General features: G+C 54.9%; 3 protein-coding genes across 3 annotated transcripts in view; all 3 read left to right on the plus strand.

Annotated features, from left to right (window-relative positions):
* ARMC5 (armadillo repeat containing 5) overlaps positions 1–2,206 on the plus strand; it is a 32,686-nt gene extending 30,480 nt beyond the window's left edge. Inside the window, exon 7 of the mRNA XM_072029487.1 lies at positions 2,053–2,206. Coding sequence (XP_071885588.1) covers positions 2,053–2,095 — 43 coding nt within the window. The 3' untranslated portion in view covers positions 2,096–2,206. The remainder of the gene's footprint in view (positions 1–2,052) is intronic.
* Positions 2,207–5,278: 3,072 nt separating this feature from the next.
* LOC139999880 (testis-specific serine/proline-rich protein) lies at positions 5,279–8,538 on the plus strand. Its single transcript, XM_072029516.1, has one exon. It carries the CDS (start codon positions 5,281–5,283, stop codon positions 7,597–7,599), a length of 2,319 nt encoding a protein of 772 aa, XP_071885617.1. The 5' UTR covers positions 5,279–5,280; the 3' UTR covers positions 7,600–8,538.
* A 1,772-nt stretch (positions 8,539–10,310) lies between these two features.
* The window catches only part of TGFB1I1 (transforming growth factor beta 1 induced transcript 1), a 29,021-nt gene continuing 16,091 nt past the window's right edge, over positions 10,311–23,240 (plus strand). The window contains exons 1-5 of the mRNA XM_072029527.1: positions 10,311–10,371; positions 14,717–14,787; positions 18,416–18,465; positions 20,342–20,445; positions 21,803–21,869. Coding sequence (XP_071885628.1) covers positions 10,359–10,371; positions 14,717–14,787; positions 18,416–18,465; positions 20,342–20,445; positions 21,803–21,869 — 305 coding nt within the window. The 5' untranslated portion in view covers positions 10,311–10,358. The remainder of the gene's footprint in view (positions 10,372–14,716; positions 14,788–18,415; positions 18,466–20,341; positions 20,446–21,802; positions 21,870–23,240) is intronic.

The raw sequence follows: 23,240 nt of genomic DNA on the forward strand, positions 1-23,240 counted from the left end.
GGGGGATATTTTGGGTGCTTTTGGGGGATATTTTGGGATTTGGGGTTTTGGGGACCATTTTGGGGCCATTTTGGGGATAATTTGGGACCATTTGGGTGGGTTTGGGGGCCATTTTGGGTGGTTTGGGGGCCATTTTGGGTATTTGGGGGGCCATTTTGGGTGGTTTTAGGGCCATTTTGGGTGCTTTTGGGGGGATATTTTGGGATTTTGGGTTTTTGGGACCATTTTGGGGCCAATTTGGGGCCATTTTGGGACCATTTGGGTGGGTTTGGGGGCCATTTTGGGGGGTTTGGGGGAAAATTTGGGGGTTTGGGGTCCATTTTGGGTGATTTTGGGTGCTTTTTGGGGGATATTTTGGGATTTTGGGTTTTTGGGGCCAATTTGGGGCCATTTGGGACCATTTGGGTGGGTTTGGGGGACATTTAGGGTGGTTTGGGGGCCATTTTGGGTGGTTTGGGGGCCATTTTGGGTGGTTTTAGGGCCATTTTGGGTGATTTTGGGGGGATATTTTGGGATTTTGGGTTTTTGGGACCATTTTGGGGTCATTTTGGGGCTATTTGGGACCATTTGGGTGGTTTGGGGGACATTTAGGGTGGTTTTGGGGCCATTTTGGGTGGTTTGGGGGCCATTTTGGGTGGTTTTAGGGCCATTTTGGGTGCTTTTGGGGTTATATTTTGGAATTTTGGGTTTTTGGGACCATTTTGGGGTCATTTTGGGGCTATTTGGGACCATTTGGGTGGTTTGGGGGACATTTAGGGTGGTTTGGGGGCCATTTTGGGTGGTTTGGGGGCCATTTTGGGTGGTTTTAGGGCCATTTTGGGTGCTTTTGGTGTTATATTTTGGGATTTTGGGTTTTTGGGACCATTTTGGGGCAATTTTGGGGCAATTTGGGACCATTTGGGTGGGTTTGGGGGACATTTAGGGTGGTTTGGGGGCCATTTTGGGTGGTTTGGGGGCCATTTTGGGTGCTTTTGGGGCCATTTTGGGGCTTTTGGGGGGATATTTTGGGATTTTGGGTTTTTGGGACCATTTTGGGGCAATTTTGGGGCAATTTGGGACCATTTGGGTGGGTTTGGGGGACATTTAGGGTGGTTTGGGGGCCATTTTGGGTGGTTTTAGGGCCATTTTGGGTGCTTTTGGGGGGATATTTTGGGATTTTGGGTTTTTGGGGGCAATTTGGGGCCATTTGGGACCATTTGGGTTGTTTGGGGGGAAATTTGGGTGGGTTTGGGGTAAATTTGGGTGTTTGGGGGCCATTTGGGTGGTTTTGGGGCCATTTTAGGTGGTTTGGGGCCATTTTGGGTGCTTTTGGGGGGATATTTTGGGATTTGGGGATTTTGGGACCATTTTGGGGCCATTTTGGGGCCATTTGGGACCATTTGGGTGGGTTTGGGGGCCATTTTGGGGGGTTTGGGGGAAAATTTGGGGGTTTGGGGTTCATTTGGGGTGATTTTGGGTGCTTTTGGGGGGATATTTTGGGATTTTGGGTTTTTGGGGCCAATTTGGGGTCATTTTAGGGCCATTTGGGACAATTTGGGTGGGTTTGGGGGACATTTTCGGGGGGTTTGGGGGAAAATTTGGGGGTTTTGGGTCCATTTTGGGTGATTTTGGGTGCTTTTGGGGGGATATTTTGGGTGCTTTTGGGGGATATTTTGGGATTTGGGGTTTTTGGGACCATTTTGGGGTCATTTTGGGGCCATTTTGGGACCATTTGGGTGGGTTTGGGGGCCATTTTGGGGGGGGTTGGGGGAAATTTTGGGGGTTTTGGGTCCATTTTGGGTGCTTTTGGGGCCATTTGGGGGCTTTTGGGGTTATATTTTGGGATTTGGGGTTTTTGGGGCCATTTTGGGGCCATTTTAGGGCCATTTGGGACCAATTGGGTGGGTTTGGAGGCCATTTTGGGGGGGTTGGGGGAAATTTTGGGGGTTTTGGGTCCATTTCGGGTGATTTTGGTTTCTTTTGGGGTTATATTTTGGGATTTGGGGTTTTTGGGACCATTTTGGGGTCATTTTGGGGCAATTTGGGACCACCCTTGCCCTCCTTCCCCCGCAGGTCCCCCCAGAAGAAGACGCGGCCACCCCGCGGCCCCCGGTGACGTCCCCGCGTCCCCCCCGGGCCACCAAACGTCCCCAAATTTCCCCAAATCCCCCCTTGGGGGCCCCAAAACCACCCAAAAAGCCCCGGCTGGCCCCGGGGGGCCGCTGTCCCCAAATGTCCCCAAATTCGTGTCCCCAAATGTCCCAAATGACCCCAAATTCGTGTCCCCAAATGTCCCCAAATTCTTGTCCCCAAACGTCCCCAAATTCGTGTCCCCAAATGTCCCAAACGACCCCAAATTCGTGTCCCCAAACGTCCCCAAATTCGTGTCCCCAAATGTCCCAAATGTCCCCAAATTCGTGTCCCCAAATGTCCCCAAATTCGTGTCCCCAAATGTCCCAAACGACCCCAAATTCGTGTCCCCAAACCTCGAGGACCTCCAATTTGTCCCCGTGTCCCCAAATGTCCCCAAATTCGTGTCCCCAAATGTCCCAAATGTCCCCAAATTTGTGTCCTCCAACCTTGAGGACCTCCAATTCGTCCTCGTGTCCCCAAATATCCCCAAATTTGTGTCCCCAAATGTCCCAAACGTCCCCAAATTCGTGTCCCCAAACCTTGAGGACCTCCAATTCGTCCTCGTGTCCCCAAATGTCCCCAAATTTGTGTCCCCAAATGTCCCAAACGACCCCAAATTTGTGTCCCCAAACCTCGAGGACCTCCAATTTGTCCTCATGTCCCCAAATGTCCCCAAATTTGTGTCCTTTGACCTCCTCGACCTCCTCCACCCCACGTCCTCCAACGTCCTTGAGGTCCTCCAAGCCATGTTCTCAACGGTTGAGGTCCTCCAACCCAACCTCGTGTCCCCAAATGTCCCAAACGACCCCAAATTTGTGTCCCCAAACCTCCTTGAGGTCCTCTAACTCATGGCCTCCAACCTCCTTGAGGTCCTCCAACCCATCCCAACCTCCTCCAACCTCCTTGACCTCCACCCCATGTCCTCAACCCTCCTTGACGTCCTCCAACTCTTCTCCTCCAACCTCCTTGATGTCCTCCAAGCCATGTTCTCAAAGGTTGAGGTCCTCCAGCCCATCCCAACCTCCTCCAACCTCTTCAAGGTCCTCCAACTCTTGGCCTCCAACCTCTTTGAGGTCCTCCAACCCATCCCCATGTCCTTCAACCTCCTCGACCTCTTCCACCCCACATCCTCCAACCTCTTCCAGGTCCTCCAAGCCATGTCCTCAAAGCTCATCGAGGTCCTCCAAGCCATGTTCTCAAAGGTTGAGGTCCCCCAACTCATCTCAACCTTCTCCAACCTCCTCAACGTCCTCCAAGCCATGTCCTCATCACTCGTTGAGGTCCTCCACCCCACATCCTCCAACCTCGAGCTCCTCCAACACATCCCAACCTCTTCCATCCTCCTCAACCTCCTCCAAGCCATGTCCTCAACACTTGTTGAGATCCTCCAAGCCATGTCCTCAAACCTCAAGGTCCTCCAGCCCATCCCAACCTCCTCCAACCTCCTCCACCCCACATCCTCCAACCTCTTTGAACTCCTCCACCCCACATCCTCTGACCTCCTTGAGGTCCTCCAAGCCACGTCCTCCAACCTTGAGCTCCTGTACCCCATCCCAACCTCTTCCAACCTCCTCGACCTCCTCCAACTCATCCCAACCTCCTCCAACCTCCTCAACGTCCTCCAACCCATGTCCTCATCACTCGTTGAGGTCCTCCACCCCACATCCTCCAACCTCGAGGTCCTCCAACCCATCCCAACCTCCTCCAACCTCCTCGACCTCCTCCACCCCACATCCTCCACCCTCCTCAAGGTCCTCCAACTCATCTTCATGTCCTCCAACCTCTTCAAGGTCCTCTAACTCTTGGCCTCCAACCTCTTTGACGTCCTCCAACCCATCCCAACCTCCTCCATCCTCCTCGACCTCCTCCACCCCACATCCTCCAACCTCTTCCAGGTCCTCCAACCCATCCCAACCTTCTCCAACCTCCTCCACCCCACTTCCTCCAACCTCTTTGAGGTCCTCCAACTCTTGCCCTCAAACCTTGAGGTCCTCCACCCCATCTCCACCTCCTCCAACCTCCTCCACCTCCTCCACCCCACATCCTCCAACGTCCTCCAGGTCCTCCAACCCATCCCAACCTCATCCAACTTCCTCCAACCCATGTCTTAGAACCTCCTCGAGGTCCTCCAAGCCATGTTCTCAAAGGTTGAGGTCCTCCAACCCATCCTCATGTCCTCCAACCTCCTCAACGTCCTCCACCCCACATCCTCCAACCCCCTTGAGGTCCTCCAACCCATCCCAACCTCCTCCAACCTCCTCCAACCCATGTCTTAGAACCTCCTCGAGGTCCTCCAAGCCATGTCCTCCACCCTTGAGGTCCTCCAACCCATCCCCATGTCCTTCAACCTCCTCAACCTCCTCCAAGCCATGTCCTCAAAGCTCGTTGAGGTCCTCCAAGCCACATCCTCAAACGTTGAGGTCCTCCAACCCATCTCCACCTCCTCAAACCTCCTCAACGTCCTCCAACTCTTGTCCTCCAACCTCCTCGAGGTCCTCCAAGCCATGTTCTCAAAAATTGAGGTCCTCCAACCCATCCCCTTGTCCTCCAACCTCCTCAACCTCCTCCACCTCTTCTCCTCCAACCTCCTTGAGGTCCTCCAACCCATCCCCATGTCCTCCAACCTCCTTGACCTCCTCCACCCCACGTCCTCCAACCTCCTTGAGATCCTCCAACCCATCCCTGTGTCCTCCAACCTCCTCCAACTCTTCTCCTCCACCCCCGTTGAGGTCCTCCAACCCATCCCCACCTCCTCCAACCTCTTCCAGGTCCTCCAACCCATCTCAACCTCCTCCAACCTCCTCCAACTCTTCTCCTCCAACCTCTTCGAGGTCCTCCAACTCTTGCCCTCCAACCTCGAGGTCCTCCAACTCATCCCAACCTCTTCCAACCTCCTCAACCTCCTCCACCTCTTCTCCTCCAACCTCCTCGAGGTCCTCCACCCCATCCCAACCTCCTCCAACCTCCTCGACCTCCTCCACCCCACATCCTCCAACGTCCTCCAGGTCCTCCAACCCATCCCCACCTCCTCCAACCTCCTCCAACTCTTGTCCTCCAACCTCTTCGAGGTCCTCCAAGCCATGTTCTCAAAGGTTGAGCTCCTCCAACTCATCCCAACCACCTCCAACCTCCTCGACCTCCTCCACCCCACATCCCCCAACCTCCTTGATGTCCTCCAACCCGTCCCAACCTCCTCCAACCTCCTTGACCTTCTCCAACCCATGTCCTCCAACCTCCTCGAGGTCCTCCAAGCCATGTTCTCAAACGTTGATGTCCTCCAACTCATCCCAACCTCCTCCAACCTCTTCAAGGTCCTCCAACTCTTGGCCTTCAATGTCTTCGAGCTCCTCCAACCCATCTCCACATCCTCCAACCTCCAACTCTTCTCCTCCAACCTCCTCAACCTCTTCCACCTCTTCTCCTCCAACCTCCTTGAGGTCCTCCACCCCATCCCAACCTCCTCCAACCTCCTCCACCCCTTGTCCTCCACCCCCTTTGACGTCCTCCAACCCATCCCAACCTCCTCCAACCTCCTCAACCTCCTCCAACTCTTCTCCTCCAACCTCCTTGAGGTCCTCCAACCCATGTCCTCCAACCTTGAGGTCCTCCACCCCATCCCCACCTCCTCCAACCTCCTCGACCTCCTCCAACTCTTCTCCTTCAACCTCGAGGTCCTCCACCCCATGTCCTCAACCCCCGTTGAGGTCCTCCAACCCCTCCCCACCCCCTTGCCCTTACTCCCTCTCCCCCCACGACCTCCTCCTCCTCCCCGACGGCTCCCCCCCGGGCCTCCCGGCCACCCGCTCCATTTTGGCCACCTCCTCCCCCGTTTTGGAAGCCATGCTGGCCGGCTCCTTCCCCGAAGCCCACCAGGACACCGTGGCCTTCCTCCTCGCCCCCCGCCGCCCCCTCCTCCTCCTCCTCCACTACCTCCACGGCTGCCGGGGCCCCCCCTGCCCCCAATTGTCCCCCCCCGTCCACCCGGGGGCGGCCGACGGCGCCGTGGCCTTGGCCCGCCGCTACTTGGTGGCCGGTTTGGAGGAGGTGGTGGCCACCTCCTTGGTGGCCCCCCCGGCCACCCTCTGGGCCTTGGCCGAGCGTTGGGCTTGCGTCCCCTTGGCCACCCGGGCCACCGGGCTCCTCCTGGCCGGGTCCCCCCCCCGGGTGGCCCGGAGCTTGGCCCAGGTGGCCCGGGTGGCCCGGTGGCCGGGGCGTTTGGCCAAGGCCTTGGCGGTCGCCTTGAGCCCCCCCGGGCTGGGGCCCCGCTTGGAAATGGGGGAGCCCTGGGGGGGGGGGGACCCCTTGGTGGGGCCGTTTTTGGGGGGCGGGGGCGGCCCCGAGGATTTTGGGGACACCCTGGAGGATTTTGGGGAATTTGGGGACACCTCCGAGGACCTCAGGTCTACCCAGGAGGACCTCCAGGAGGATTTTGGGGACCCCGAGGGAGGTTTTGGGGACACCAAGGGAGATTTTGGGGACCTCCGGGGGGGTTTTGGGGACACCCTTGAGGATTTTGGGGACCCCCAGGAAGATTTTGGGGACACCTCCGAGGATTTTGGGGATGGCCGGGAGGATTTTGGAGACCCCAAGGGAGATTTTGGGGAGACCTCCGAGGATTTTGGGGACCTCATGGACCTCCAGGCGGACCTCAAGGATGGCCAGGAGGATTTTGGGGACCCCCAGGGGGATTTTGGGGACCTCGGGGACCCCCCTGAAGACTTTGGGGACCCCCCCGAGGATTTGGGGGACCCCCCCGAGGATTTTGGGGACCCCCCCGAGGATTTTGGGGACCTCCAGGAGGATTTTGGGGACCTTGGGGACACCTCCGAGGACCTCAGGTCTACCCAGGAGGACCTCAAGGACCTCCAGGTGGATTTTGGGGACCCCCAGGAAGATTTTGGGGACCCTCAGGGGGATTTTGGGGACCCCAAGGAGGATTTTGAGGACCTCCAGATGGATTTTGGGGACACCTCCGAGGATTTGGGGGACCTCCAGGACCTCCAGGAGCACCTCAAAGAGGTTGAAGAGGATTTTGGGGACCCCCAGGGGGATTTTGGGGACTCCCAGGGGGATTTTGGGGACCTTGGGGACACCTCCGAGGATTTTGGGGACCTCCAGGAAGATTTTGGGGACCCCCGGGAGGATTTTGGGGACCCTCAGGAAGATTTTGGGGACACCTCTGAGGACCTTGGGGACCTCCAGGAGGATTTTGGGGACTCCCAGGGGGATTTTGGGGACCCCCAGCAGGATTTTGGGGACCCCCCTGAGGACTTTGGGGACCCCCAAGAAGATTTTGGGGACCCCCAGGAAGATTTTGGGGACCCCCAGGAGGATTTTGGGGACCTCCAGGAAGATTTTGGGGACCCCCAGGAGGAATTTGGGGACCTTGGGGACCCCCCCGAGGACTTTGGGGACCCCCCCGAGGATTTTGGGGACCCCCAGGAAGATTTTGGGGACCCCCCGATGGAGGTGGAGGGACCCCCCTGAGCCCCCCCCCCCCCCAGGGACCTCCTCTGGGGACATTTTGGAGACTTTTGGGGACCCCCCCAAAAAAATTGGGGACACGGAGGCCGGGGGTGGCCTCCAGGAGAATTTTGGGGACCCCCCAGGAGAATTTTGGGGTCCTCCAGGAGAATTTTGGGGACCTTCACGAGGAATTTGGGGACCTTCATGAGAATTTTGGGGACCCCCAGGAGAATTTTGGGGACCTCCAGAAGGTGTCGAGGCCGATTTTGGGTGACAAGGACGAGGCCGAGGACCTCCAAAAAAAATTAGGAACCTCCAAAAAATTTTGGGGACCTCCAAAAAATTTGGGGGACCTCCAAAAAATTTGGGGGACCTCCTTGGGGACCCTGGTGGCCTCCAGAAGGTGTCAAGGCCAAATTTTGGGTGAAAAAAGGAGGCCGAGGACCTCCAAAAAAAATTTTGGGACCTCCCAAAATTTTTGGGGACCTCCAAAAATTTTGGGGACCTCCAAAAAATTTGGGGACCCCCAGGAGAATTTTGGGGACCTCCAGAAGGTGTCGAGGCCAATTTTGGGTGACAAGGACGAGGCCGAGGACCTCCAAAAAAAATTAGGGACCTCCAAAAAATTTTGGGGACTTCCAAAAAATTTGGGGACCTCCAAAAAAATTAGGGACCTCCAAAAAATTTTGGGGACCTCCAAAAAGACCCCGGGGACCTCCATAAAGACCTTGGGGACCTCCAAAAAATTTTGGGGACCTCGAAAAAATTTTGGGGACTTCCAAAAAATTTTGGGACCTCCAAAAAATTTTGGGGACCTCCAAAAAGACCTCGGTGGCCTCCCCGGGCGAGCGGAGGCCCAAAAAGGAGGCCCCACGTTTTTGGGGTGAAAAACGCGGTTTTTGGGGCCCTTCCCCCCCCCGGGTGACCAAAAATGGGGAGCCCCAAATTTTGGGGGGGGGGGGGGGAAGGGGAGGGGGAGGGGGCTGGGTTTTGGGGCGATTTCCCGGGGTTTTGGGGCCGCGGTTGTAGCGACGCACAATAAAGGAGGTGAAATGGCTGCGGGGGGCTCTGCCCCATAGATTCTGGGGGGCGCTGCCCCATAGATCCCAGCCCCACACATCCCTGCCCCACATATTCTGTGGGTCCCAGCCCCATAGATCCCAGCCCCACAGCTCCCTGCCCCACAGATTCCGGGGGTCCGAGCCCCACACATTCCATGGGTCCCTGCCCCACACATCCCAGCCCCACAGGTCCCTGCCCCACACATTCTGTGGGTCCGAGCCCCATAGATCTCAGCCCCACACGACCCATAGATCCCAGCCCTACACATCCCAGCCCCACACATCCCTGCCCCATAGATCCCTGCCCTATAGATCCCAGCCCCACACATCCCAGCCCCACACATTCCTGCCCCATAGATCCCTGCCCCATAGATTCCTGCCCCATGGATCCCTGCCCCACAGATTCTGGGGGTCCCAGCCCCATAGATCTCAGCCCCACACGACCCATAGATCCCAGCCCCACAGGTCCCAGCCCCACAGATCCCTGCCCCACACATCCCGGGGGTCCCTGCCCCACAGATTCTGGGGGTCCCAGCCCCACAGATCCTCGCCCCACACATTCTGGGGGTCCTTGCCCCATAGATCCCTGCCCCACACATCCCAGCCCCATAGATCCCACAGGTCCCAGCCCCACATATCCCTGCCCCACACATTCTGGGGGTCCCAGCCCCATAGATCCCAGCCCCACATATCCCTGCCCCACACATTTTGGAGGTTCCAGCCCCATACATTCTGGGGGTCCCAGCCCCACACATCCCAGACCCACACATTCTGTGGGTCCCTGCCCCATAGATCCCAGCCCCACAGGTCCCTGCCCCACATATTCTGGGGGTCCCTGCCCCACACATCTCAGCCCCATACATTCTGGGGGTCCCAGCCCCATAGATCCCAGCCCCACATGTCCCATAGATCCCAGCCCCACACATTCTGTGGGTCCCTGCCCCACATATTCTGGGGGTCCCAGCCGCACAGCTCCCAGCCCCACATATCCCTGCCCCACACATTTTGGAGGTTCCAGACCCATACATTCTGGGGGTCCCAGCCCCACACATCCCAGACCCACACATTCTGTGGGTCCCTGCCCCATAGATCCCAGCCCCACAGGTCCCTGCCCCACATATTCTGGGGGTCCCTGCCCCACACATCTCAGCCCCATACATTCTGGGGGTCCCAGCCCCATAGATCCCAGCCCCACATGTCCCATAGATCCCAGCCCCACACATTCTGTGGGTCCCTGCCCCACATATTCTGGGGGTCCCAGCCGCACAGCTCCCAGCCCCACATATCCCTGCCCCACACATTTTGGAGGTTCCAGACCCATACATTCTGGGGGTCCCAGCCCCACACATCCCCGCCCCACACATTCTGTGGGTCCCATCCCCATAGATCCCAGCCCCATAGATCCCATCCCTATAGATCCCATAGGTCCCAGCCCCATAGGTCCCAGCCCCATAGATCCCAGCCCCATAGATCCTGCCCCATAGATCCCTGCCCCATAGATCCTGCCCCACACATCCCAGCCCCATAGATCCTGCCCCATAGATCCCCGCCCCACACATCCCGGGTTCCCCCCCCCCTTCCCTCCCCCCCCCCCATTTTTGGGATCCCCCCCCCTCCCCCCCCCCCGTGCCCCTCCCCCCGGGGCCGCCACTTCCATATTTGGGCATCGCGGGGCCGCGGGGGGGGGGCGGGGCCGGGGGGGCCCCACCCGGAGCCACCATGGAGGAGCTGGGTAAGGGCGGGGGGACCCCAAAACTGCCCCAAAACTGCCCCAAAACTGCCCCATAGGGAGCCCGGGGGGACCCCATAAATACCCTATAGAGACCCTATAGGGACCCCATAGAGACCCCATAGAGATCCCATAACTACCCTATAGAGACCCCATCGGGACCCTATAGAGACCCCATAGGGACCCTATAGCCGGCCCTATAAGTGACCCTATAGCCCCGACCCTACAGAGACCCCATAACTGCCCCAAAACTGCCCCATAGGGACCTTATAGAGACCCTATAGAGACCCCATAACTGCCCTATAGGGACCCCATAGGGACCCCATAGGGACGCCATAACTGCCCCATAACTGCCCCATAACTGCCCCATAGAGACCCTATAGAGACCCCATAACTGCCCTATAGGGACCCTATAGAGACCCCATAGAGACCCCATAGGGATCCCATAACTGCCCTATAGGGACCCCAGAGAGACCCCATAACTGCCCCATAGGGAGCCCAGAAGGACCCTATAGCCGGCCCTATAAGTGACCCTATAGCCCCGACCCTATAGAGACCCCATAGGGACCCCATAACTGCCCCATAGGGAGCCCAGAGGGACCCTATAGCAGGCCCCATAAGTGACCCTATACCCCCGACCCTATAGCCAAGTCCCTATAGCGACCCTATAGCTGCCCTATAGCCGACCCTACAGCCCCGACCCCATAGAGACCCTATAGAGACCCCATGGCTGCCCTATAGCTGGCCCTATAAGCGACCCTATAGCCCCGACCCTATAGAGACCCCATAGAGACCCCATAACTGCCCCATAACTGCCCCATAGAGACCCTATAGGGACCCCATAGGGACCCCATAGAGACCCTATAGGGACCCCATAGGGACCCCATAATTGCCCCATAGAGACCCCATCGGGACCCCATAGAGACCCTATAGCCGGCCCTATAGCTGGCCCTATAAGCGACCCTATAGCCCCAACCCCATAGAGACCCTATAGGGACCCCATAACTGCCCCATAGGGAGCCCAGAGGGACCCTATAGCCGGCCCTATAAGCGACCCTATAGCCCTGACCCTATAGCGGCCCTATAGAGACCCCATACAGACCCCATAGCGACCCTATAGCTGCCCTATGGCTGCCCTATAGCCCCGACCCTGTAGCCAAGACCCTATAGAGACCCCATAGGGACCCCATAGGGACCCCAAAGGGACCCCAGGGGGACCCCAAAACTGCCCCATAGAGACCCTATAGAGACCCCATAGAGACCCCATAGCTGCCCTATAGCCAGCCCTATAAGCGACCCTATAGCCCCGACCCTATAGAGACCCCATAACTGCCCCATAACTGCCCCATAGAGACCCCATAGGGACCCCATAGAGACCCCATAACTGCCCCATAGGGACCCCATAGAGACCCTATAGGGACCCCATAACTGCCCCATAGGGACCCCATAAATACCCTATAGAGACCCCATAACTGCCCTATAGGGACCCCATAACTGCCCCATAATTGCCCCATAGGGACCCCATACAGACCCCATAGAGACCCTATGGCCGGCCCTATAGTCGGCCCTATAAGCGACCCTATAGCCAAGACCCCATAGAGACCCCATAGAGACCCTATAGGGATCCCATAACTGCTCTATAGGGACCCCAGAGAGACCCCATAGGGACCCTATAGCCGGCCCTATAAGTGACCCTATAGCCCCGACCCTATAGCAACCCTATAAGATACCCCATAGAGACCCCATAGCTGCCCTATAGCCGACCCTATAGGCCCGACCCCATAGAGACCCCATAGAGACCCTATAGAGACCCCATAGCTGCCCTATAGCCGGCCCTATAAGTGACCCTATAGCCCCGACCCTATAGCCAAGACCCTATAGCGACCCTATAGAGAACCCCAGAGAGACCCCATAGCGACCCTATAGCTGGCCCTATAAGCGACCCTATAGCCCCGACCCTATAGAGACCCCATAGAGACCCCATAACTGCCCCATAGGGAGCCCAGAGGGACCCCATAGCCGGCCCTATAAGTGACCCTATAGCCCTGACCCTATAGCCAAGTCCCTATAGCGACCCTATAGATGCCCTATAGCCGGCCCTATAGCAGCCCTATAGAGACCCCATAGAGACCCTATAGCAACCCTATAGCTGCCCTATAGCCGGCCCTATAAGCGACCCTATAGCCCCGACCCTATTACAACCCTATAGAGACCCTGTAGAGACCCTATAGGGACCCTATAGCTGCCCTATAGCCCCGACCCTATAGCCAATACCCTATAGAGACCCCATAGAGACCCCATAGGGATCTCATAACTGCCCTATAGCCGGCCCTATAAGTGACCCTATAGCCCCGACCCTATAGCCAAGACCCCATAGCGACCCTATAGAGACCCCAGAGAGACCCTATAGAGACCCTATGGCCGGCCCTATAAGTGACCCTATAGCCCTGACCCTATAGCCAAGACCCCATAGCGACCCTATAGAGACCCTATAGAGACCCTATAGAGACCCTAAAGCCCCGACCCTATAGCGCCCCTATAGAGACCCCATAACTCCCCCAGAGAGACCCCATAGGGACCCTACAGCCAGCCCTATAAGTGACCCTATAGCCCTGACCCCATAGAGACCCTATAGAGACCCCATAGGGACCCCATAACTGCCCCATAGGGAGCCCAGAGAGACCCCATCGGGACCCTATGGGGACCCTATAGCCCGGACCCTATTACAACCCTATAGAGACCCTGTAGAGACCCTATAGGGACCCTATAGCTGCCCTATAGCCCCGACCCTGTAGCCATGACCCTATAGGGACCCTATAGAGACCCCATAGAGACCCCATAGGGATCCCATAACTGCCCTATAGGGACCCCAGAGAGACCCCATAGGGACCCCATAGCGACCCTATAGCGGGCCCCATAAGTGACCCTATAGCCCTGACCCTATAGCCAAGTCCCTATAGCGACCCTATAGATGCCCTATAGCCGGCCCTACAGCCCCGACCCTATAGCAGCCCTATAGAGACCCCAGAGAGACCCCATAGCTGCCCTATAGCCAGCCCTATAAGCGACCCTATAGCCCCGACCCTATAGAGACCCCATAGGGACCCCATAACTGCCCCATAGGGAGCCCAGAGAGACCCCATCGGGACCCTATAGAGACCCTATGGCCGGCCCTATAGCCGGCCCTATAAGCGACCCTATAGCCCCGACCCTATAGAGCATAACTGCCCCATAACTGCCCCATAGAGACCCTATAGAGACCCTAAAGCCCCGACCCTATAGCCGAGACCCTATAGAGACCCCATAGAGACCCTATAGCTGCCCTATAGCCAGCCCAATAAGCAACCCTATAGCTGGCCCTATAGCCCTGTCCCTATAGCCGGCCCTATAGCTCTGACCCCATACCTGACCCTATTTCCTGTCCCTATACAATCCCTATAGCCTGACCCTATAGCCCCGACCCTATACCTGACCCTATAACCCTAACCCTATACCCAACCCTATAGCCCCGACCCTATATGTACCAACCCCATATCCCCCGACCCCATAACCCTGTGACCCCGTGACCCCATAAACCTGACCCTAAAACCCCATGACCCTTGACCCCATAACCCCCTGACCCCATGACCCCTGATCCCATAACCCCTGACCCCATAACCCCTGACCCTATAAACCCCAACCCCATAACCCCATAACCCTGACCCTATAACCCCTGACCCCATGACCCCATAACCCCTCACCCCGTGACCCCATAACCCCCTGACCCTATAACTGACCCCATAACCCCGACCCCATAACCCCTGACCCTATAACCCCTGACCCCATAACCCCTGACCCCATAACCCCATAACCCCTGACCCTATAACTGACCCCATAACCCCCTGACCCCATAACCGCCAACCTCATGACCCCATAACCCCATAACCCTGACCCCATAACCCCTGACCCCATAACCCCCAACCCTATAAACCCCATCCCCATAACCCCATAACCCCTGACCCCATAACCCCCAACCCCATAACCCCATAACCCTGACCCTATAACCCCTGACCCCATAACCCCATAACCCATAACCCTTGACCCCATAACCCCTGACCCTATAACTGACCCCATAACCCCGTGACCCCATAACCCCTGACCCCATAACCCCTGACCCCATAACCCCTGACCCTATAACCCCAACCCCATAACCCCATAACCCCTGACCCCATAACCCTTGACCCCATAACCCCAACCCCATAACCCCATAACCCTTGACCCCATAACCCCCTGACCCCATAACCCCATGACCCCATAACCCCTGACCCTATAACTGACCCCATAACCGCGTGACCCCATAACCCCACAGACGCCCTATTGGCTGACCTCGAGGTCACGACCTCTCACCTCGCCCGGAGGCCCCGCCCCCCCGCCGACCCCGTGAGATTTGGGGCCGTTTTGGGACTTTTTGGGTTTTTGGGGTTTTTGGGGTCTTTTGGGGCCTTTTGGGGCCTTTTGGGGTCTTTGGGGTTTTGGGGGTTTTGGGGGTTTTTGGGTCATTGGGGGTATTTAGGATTTTGGGGTCTTTTTGGGGTCGTTTAGGGTCTTTTGGGGTCTTTGGTTATTTGGGGTCGTTTGGGGTATTTGGGGTCGTTTGGGATTCAGGGGTTTTTGGGGTCTTTTGGGGTCTTTTGGGGTCTTTTGGGGTCTTTTGGGGCCTTTTGGGGTCTTTTGGGGTCAATAAGGGTCGGGGGGCTTTGGGGATTTAGGGGATATTGGGGTCATTTGGGGTCATTTGGGGTTTTTGGGGTCATTTGGGGTTTTAGGGTATTTGGGGTCATTTGGGGTATTTGGGGTCGTTTGGGATTTAGGGGATTTTGGGGTCTTTTGGGGTCAATGGGGGTTGGGAAGCTTTGGGGATTTAGGGGATATTGGCGTCATTTGGGGTCATTTGGGGTTTTTGGGGTCATTTGGGGTTTTTGGGATATTTGGGGTTGTTTGAGGTATTTTGGGTCGTTTGGGATTTAGGGGATTTTGGGGTCATTTGGGGTTTTGGGGGTCGTTTAGGGTCTTTTGGGTTTTCTGGGGCCTTTTGGGGCCTTTTGGGGTCTTTTGGGATTTAGGGGATATTGGGGCCTTTTGGGGTCATTTGGGGTTTTTGGGGTATTTAGGATGTTTTGGGCTCTTTGGGGATTTTGGGGTCATTTGGGGTATTTGGGGTCATTTGGGATTTAGGGGATTTTGGGGTCTTTTGGGGTCTTTTGGGGTCAATGGGGGTTGGGGAGCTTTGGGGATTTAGGGGATATTGGGGCCTTTTGGGGTCATTTGGGGTTTTGGGGGTATTTAAGGTCTTTTGGGATCTTTGGGGATTTGGGGGTCATTTGGGGTTTTTGGGGTCATTTGGGGTTGTTTGGGATTTTGGGATCTTTTGGGGTCTTTTGGGATTTGGGGGATTTGGGGGTCATTTGGGGTCATTTGGGGTTTTTGGGGTTGTTTGGGGTCTTTTGGGGTCTTTGGTTATTTGGGGTCGTTTGGGGTATTTGGGGTCGTTTGGGATTTAGGGGTTTTTGGGGTCTTTTGGGGCCTTTTGGGGCCTTTTGGGGCCTTTTGGGGCCTTTTGGGGTCTTTGGGGTTTTGGGGGTTTTGGGGGTTTTTGGGTCATTGGGGTATTTAGGATTTTGGGGTCTTTTTGGGGTCGTTTAGGGTCTTTTGGGGTCTTTGGGGTCATTTGGGGTATTTGGGGTCGTTTGGGATTTAGGGGATTTTGGGGTCTTTTGGGGTCTTTTGGGGCCTTTTGGGGCCTTTTAGGGTCTTTTGGGGTCAATAAGGGTCGAGGGGCTTTGGGGATTTAGGGGATTTTGGGGTCATTGGGGTATTTAGGATTTTGGGGTCATTTGGGGTTTTTGGGGTCATTTAGGGTCTTTTGGGGGTCTTTGGGGATTTTGGGGTCGTTTGGAATTTAGGGGATTTTGGGGTCTTTTGGGGTCTTTTGGGGCCTTTTGGGGTCTTTTGGGGTCTATGGGGTTCGGGGGGCTTTGGGGATTTAGGGGATTTTGGGGTCATTTGGGTTCATTTGGGGTTTTTGGGGCCTTTTGGGGCCTTTTGGGGTCTTTGGGGTCTTTGGGGTTTTGGGGGTTTTGGGGGTTTTTGGGGTCATTGGGGTATTTAGGATTTTGGGGTCTTTTTGGGGTCGTTTAGGGTCTTTTGGGGTCTTTGGTCTTTTGGGGTCGTTTGAGGTATTTGGGGTCGTTTGGGATTTAGGGGATTTTGGGGTCTTTTGGGGTCTTTGAGGGCCTTTTGGGGTCTTTTGGGGTCTTTTGGGGTCAATAAGGGTCGGGGGGCTTTGGGGATTTAGGGGATTTTGGGGTCATTGGGGTATTTAGGATTTTGGGGTCATTTGGGGTTTTTGGGGTCGTTTAGGGTCTTTTGGGATCTTTGGGGATTTTGGGGTCGTTTGGGATTTAGGAAATTTTGGGGTCTTTTGGGCCTTTTGGGGTCTTTTGGGGTCAATAAGGGTTGGGGGGCTTTGGGGATTTAGGGGATTTGGGGGTCATTTGGGGTCATTTGGGGTTTTTGGGGTCGTTTAGGGTCTTTTGGGATTTTGGGGTCTTTTGGGGTCTTTTGGGGTCAATGGGGGTTGGGGAGCTTTGGGGATTTGGGGGATATTGGGGTCATTTGGGGTCATTTGGGGTTTTTGGGGTTTAGAGTCTTTTGGGGTCTTTGGTTATTTGGGGTCGTTTGGGGTATTTGGGGTCGTTTGGGATTTAGGGAATTTTGGGGTCTTTTGGGGTCTTTTGGGGCCTTTTGGGGTCTTTTGGGGTCTATGCGGGTCGGGGGGCTTTAGGGATTTAGGGGATATTGGGGTCATTTGGGGTCATTTGGGGTTTTTGGGGTCATTTGGGGTTTTAGGGTATTTGGGGTCATTTGGGGTATTTGGGGTCGTTTGGGATTTAGGGGATTTTGGGGCCTTTTGGGGTCTTTTGGGGCCTTTTGGGGCCTTTTGGGGTCTTGGGGGTTTTGGGGGTTTTGGGGGTTTTTGGGGTCATTGGGGATATTTAGGATTTTGGGGTCTTTTTGGGGTCGTTTAGGGTCTTTTGGGGTCTTTGGTTATTTGGGGTCATTTGGGGTATTTGGGGTCGTTTGGGATTTAGGGGATTTTGGGGTCTTTTGGGGTCTTTGAGGGCCTTTTGGGGCCTTTTAGGGTCTTTTGGGGTCAATAAGGGTCGGGGGGCTTTGGGGATTTAGGGTATTTTGGGGTCATTGGGGTATTTAGGATTTTGGGGTCATTTGGGGTTTTTGGGGTCGTTTAGGGTTTTTTGGGGTCTTTGGTTATTTGGGGTCGTTTAGGATTTAGGGGATTTTGGGGTCTTTTGGGGTCTTTGGGGTTTTGGGGGTCTTTGGGGTTTTGGGGGTTTTTGTGGTCATTGGGGTATTTAGGATTTTGGGGTCATTTGGCATTTTAGGGGTCATTTAGGGTCTTTTGGGGGTCTTTGGGGATTTTGGGGTCGTTTGGGATTGTTTGGGATTTAGGAAATTTTGGGGTCTTTTGGGGCCTTTTGGGGTCTTTTGGGGTCAATAAGGGTCGGGGGGCTTTGGGGATTTAGGGGATTTGTGGGTCATTTGGGGTCATTTGGCGTTTTGGGGTTGTTTAGGGTCTTTTGGGGTCTTTGGTTATTTGGGGTCGTTTGGGGTATTTGGGGTCATTTAGGATTTAGGGTCTTTTGGGGTCTTTTGGGGTCTTTGAGGGCCTTTTGGGGTCTTTTGGGGTCAATAGGGGTCAGGGGGCTTTGGGGATTTAGGGGATTTTGGGGTCATTTGGTGTCATTTGGGGTTTTGGGGGTCATTTAGGGTCTTTTGGGGTCTTTGGGGATTTTGGGGTCATTTGGGGTTTTTGGGGTCGTTTGGGATTTAGGGGTTTTTGGGGTCTTTTGGGGCCTTTTGGGGCCTTTTGGGGTCTTTTGGGGTTCTTTGGGGCCGTTTGGGGATTTTGGGGCCGTTTTGGGGTTATTTGGGGCCTTTTTGGGGTCGGGGGGGGGGAGCCGTTAACCCTTCGCGTGCCGCCCCCCAGCCCCCGAGCTCGCCCCCGGCTGTGGGGTCGGAGAGGGACCAAGTGTACAGGTACGGGGTCGTTATGGGGTCAGGGGTCGTTATGGGGTCAGGGGTCATGGGGTCGGGGTTATGGGGTCAGGGGTTATGGGGTCACGGGGTTATGGGGTCAGGGTTATGGGGTCAGGGGTTATGGGGTCATGGGGTTATGGGGTCAGGGGTCATGGGGTTATGGGGTTATGGGGTTATGGGGTCAGGGGTTATGGGGTCATGGGGTTATGGGGTTATGGGGTCAGGGGGTTATGGGGTCAGGGGTTATGGGGTCAGGGGTCATGGGGTTATGGGGTTATGGGGTTATGGGGTCAGGGGTTATGGGGTCATGGGGTTATGGGGTTATGGGGTCAGGGGGTTATGGGGTCAGGGGTTATGGGGTCAGGGGGTTATGGGGTTATGGGGTTTTGGGGTTATGGGGTTATGGGGTCACGGGGTTATGGGGTCAGGGGTTATGGGGTTTTGGGGTTTTGGGGTTTTGGGGTTATGGGGTTATGGGGTCAGGGTTATGGGGTCACAGGGTTATGGGGTCAGGGGGTTATGGGGTCATGGGGTTATGGGGTCGGGGGTTATGGGGTTATGGGGTCAGGGGGTTATGGGGTCAGGGGTTATGGGGTCATGGGGTTATGGGGTCGGGGGTTATGGGGTTATGGGGTCATGGGGTCATGGGGTTATGGGGTCATGGGGTTATGGGGTCATGGGGTTGGGGGTTATGGGGTCAGGGGTCATGGGGTTATGGGGTTATGGGGTCATGGGGTTATGGGGTCAGGGGTTATGGGGTCAAGGGGTTATGGGGTCATGGGGTTATGGGGTCATGGGGTTATGGGGTCGGGGGTTATGGGGTCAGGGTTATGGGGTCATGGGGTTATGGGGTCGGGGGTTATGGGGTCAGGGTTATGGGGTCATGGGGTTATGGGGTCGGGGGTTATGGGGTCATGGGGTCATGGGGTTATGGGGTTGGGGTCATGGGGTTATGGGGTCAGGGGTTATGGGGTCATGGGGTTATGGGGTCATGGGGTTATGGGGTCATGGGGTCATGGGGTTATGGGGTTATGGGGTTATGGTGTCACGGGGTCATGGGGTCAGGGGTTATGGGGTCACGGGGTTATGGGGTTTTGGGGTTTTGGGGTTTTGGGGTCAGGGGGTGAGGTTATGGGGTCAGGGGTTATGGGGTCGGGCGTTATGGGGTCATGGGGTTATGGGGTCAGGGGTTATGGGGTCAGGGGTTATGGGGTTATGGGGTCAGGGGTTATGGGGTCAGGGGTTATGGGGTCAGGGGTTATGGGGTTATGGGGTCAGGGGTTATGGGGTTATGGGGTCAGGGGTTATGGGGTTATGGGGTCACAGGGTTATGGGGTCAGGGTTATGGGGTCAGGGGTTATGGGGTCATGGGGTTATGGGGTCAGGGTTATGGGGTCACAGGGTTATGGGGTTTTGGGGTTTTGGGGTTATGGGGTCAGGGGTTATGGGGTCATGGGGGCGGGGTTATGGGGTCAGGGGGTTATGGGGTCAGGGGTCATGGGGTCATGGGGTTATGGGGTCAGGGGTTAGGGGGTTATGGGGTTATGGGGTCATGGGGTTATGGGGTCAGGGGTTATGGGGTCATGGGGTTATGGGGTCAGGGGTTATGGGGTCAGGGGTTATGGGGTTATGGGGTTATGTGGTCATGGGGTCAGGGTTATGGGGTCGTTATGGGGTCGGGGGTCATGGGGTGGGGTTATGGGGTCACAGGGTTATGGGGTCGGGGGTTATGGGGTTGTGGGGTCATGGGGTCATTGGGGGTTATGGGGTTATAGGGTTATAGGATTTGGGGGATTATGGGGTCACGGGGCTATGGGGTCATGGGGTCACAGGGTTATAGGGTCACGGGGTTATGGGGTTTTGGGGCCGCCCCCAGCGCCGTGCAGAAGCCCCCCGCCCCCCGCCCGCCCCCGTCCCCCGGCCTGGGGGACCTGGACCGGCTCCTGCGGGACCTCAGCGCCACCCACAGCTGCATCGCAGGTACCCAAAATCCCCCGAATTCACCCCAAAACCCGCCCCGGCGACCCCGGGAACGGCTTCGGCCGCCCCAAAAACCCCCCGGACCCCAAATCCCAGAGAATTAGCCCCAAAAATGTCCCCAAGACCCCAAATCCTACTAAATTGACCCAAAATCCTATTAATTTGACCCCAAATCCCAAGAAATTGACCCAAAATCCCACCAAATTGACCCAAAATCCACCCAAATTAACCCCAAATCCCAACAAATTATCCCAAACCCCAATAAATTACCCCAAATTCCAACCGATTGACCCCCAAAATGTCCTCAAGACCCCAAATCCTACTAAATTGATCCAAAATCCTATTATTTTGACCCCAAATCCCCCGAATCCGCCCCAAAACCCGCCCCGGCGACCCCGGAAACGGCTTCGGCCACCCCAAAAACCCCCCGGACCCCAAATCCGCCCAAATCCCAGAGAATTAGCCCCAAAAATGTCCCCGGGACCCCAAATCCTACTAAATTGACCCCAAATCCTATTAATTTGACCCCAAATCCCAAGAAATTGACCCAAAATCTCAACAAATTGACCCAAAATCCCAACAAATTAACCCCAAATCCCAACAAATTGACCCAAATCCCAATAAATTACCCCAAATTCCAACCGATTGACCCCCAAAATGTCCCCGGGACCCCAAATCCTACTAAATTGACCCAAAATCCTATTAATTTGACCCCAAATCCCACTGAATTGACCCAAAATCCTACTAAATTGACCCAAAATCCCAGCAAATTGACCCAAAATCCCAACACATTGACCCCAAAACCCCCATTTCTCACCCAAAAACCCTAAATTAACCCCAAAACCCCCTTTTCTCACCCCAAAACCCTTCATTAACCCCAAAACCCCCTTTTCTCACCCCAAAACCCTTCATTGACCCCAAAATCCCCATTTCTCACCCCAAAACCCTTCATTGACCCTAAACCCCCATTTCTCACCCCAAAACCCATTTTTTCACCCCAAAACCCTTCATTGACCCCAAAACCCCCTTTTCTCACCCCAAAACCCTTCATTGACCCCAAAACCCCCATTTCTCACCCCAAAACCCTTCATTGACCCCAAAACCCCCTTTTCCCACCCCAAAACCCTTCATTGACCCCAAAATCCCCATTTTCACCCCAAAACCCCCTCCTTGACCCCAAACCCTCTTATTTCACCCCAAACCCCCCTTTTCACCCCAAATCCTCCCTTACTGACCCCAAATCACATTTTCTCACCCCAAAACCCTTCATTGACCCCAAAACCCCCTTTTCTCACCCCAAAACCCTACATTGACCCAAAATCCCCCTTTTTCACCCCAAAATCTTCTGCCCCCCCAGACGAGCTCCTGGCCCAGGCCCCTCCCCCCCCGAGGACGGAGCCCGCGGACGAGGAACCCCCCCCCCGGTGAGCGACCCCAAAAACCCCAAATTTGGGGGATTTCACCCCAAAAAACCACCCATTTTGGCTGTTTTTACCCCAAAACCCTATATTTCACCCCAAAACTCTCTCAGCCTCCAAAAAACGGGCCTCGAATCCAACCACCACTATTTCGGCCTCTAAAAAAAAGGTCAAAATCCCAAAATTTTGAGGTTTTCCCCCAGAAAAAAAATCCTATATTTCACCCCAAAACACCCTAAAAACCCTAAAAAACCCTAAATCCCTATATTTCACCCCAAAACCTTCTTGGCCTCCAAAAAACTGGCCTCGGATCCAACCTCCACCATTTTGTCCTCCAAAAAAAAGGCTGAAACCTCCAAATTTTGAGGTCCTTCCCCTCCAAAAAAGATAAATTCCGCCCCAAAACACCCTAAAAAACCCTAAAAAAAACTAAAAAACCCTAAATCCCACGATTTCACCCCAAAACCTTCTTGACCTCCAAAAAACAGACGTCAAATCCAACCACCACCATTTTGTCCTTAAAAAAAAGGGCCAAAACCTCCAAATTTTGAGGTCTTTCTCCTACAAAAAATATATATTCCACCCCAAAACACCCTGAAAAACCCTAAAAAAAAAACCTAAAAAACCCTAAATCCCACGATTTCACCCCAAAACCTTCTCGGCCTCCAAAAAACAGACGTCAAATCCAACCACCACCATTTTGTCCTTAAAAAAAAGGGCCAAAACCTCCAAATTTTGAGGTCTTTCTCCTACAAAAAATATATATTCCACCCCAAAACACCCTGAAAAACCCTAAAAAAAAAACCTAAAAAACCCTAAATCCCACGATTTCACCCCAAAACCTTCTCGGCCTCCAAAAAACGGGCCTCAAATCCAACCTCCACCATTTTGTCCTCCAAAAAAAAGGCTGAAACCTCCAAATTTTGAGGTCCTTCCCCTCCAAAAAAGATATATTCCACCCCAAAACACCCCGAAAAACCCTAAAAAAACCCTAAAAAACCCTAAATCCCACGATTTCACCCCAAAACCTTCTTGGCCTCCAAAAAACGAGCCTCAAATCCAACCACCACCATTTTGTCCTCCAAAAAAAGGGCCAAAACCTCCAAATTTTGAGATATTCCCCCTATAAAAAATATATATTCTGCCCCAAAACACCCTAAAAAAACCTAAAAAAAACCCTAAAATCCCTAAATCCCACGATTTCACCCCAAAACCTTCTTGGCCTCCAAAAAACGAGCCTCAAATCCAACCACCACCATTTTGTCCTCCAAAAAAAGGGCCAAAACCTCCAAATTTTGAGATATTCCCCCTATAAAAAATATATATTCTGCCCCAAAACACCCTAAAAAAACCTAAAAAAAACCCTAAAATCCCTAA

This window comes from Anas platyrhynchos, chromosome 30 (genome assembly GCF_047663525.1).
Source record: "Anas platyrhynchos isolate ZD024472 breed Pekin duck chromosome 30, IASCAAS_PekinDuck_T2T, whole genome shotgun sequence".
Lineage (NCBI taxonomy): Eukaryota > Metazoa > Chordata > Aves > Anseriformes > Anatidae > Anas > Anas platyrhynchos.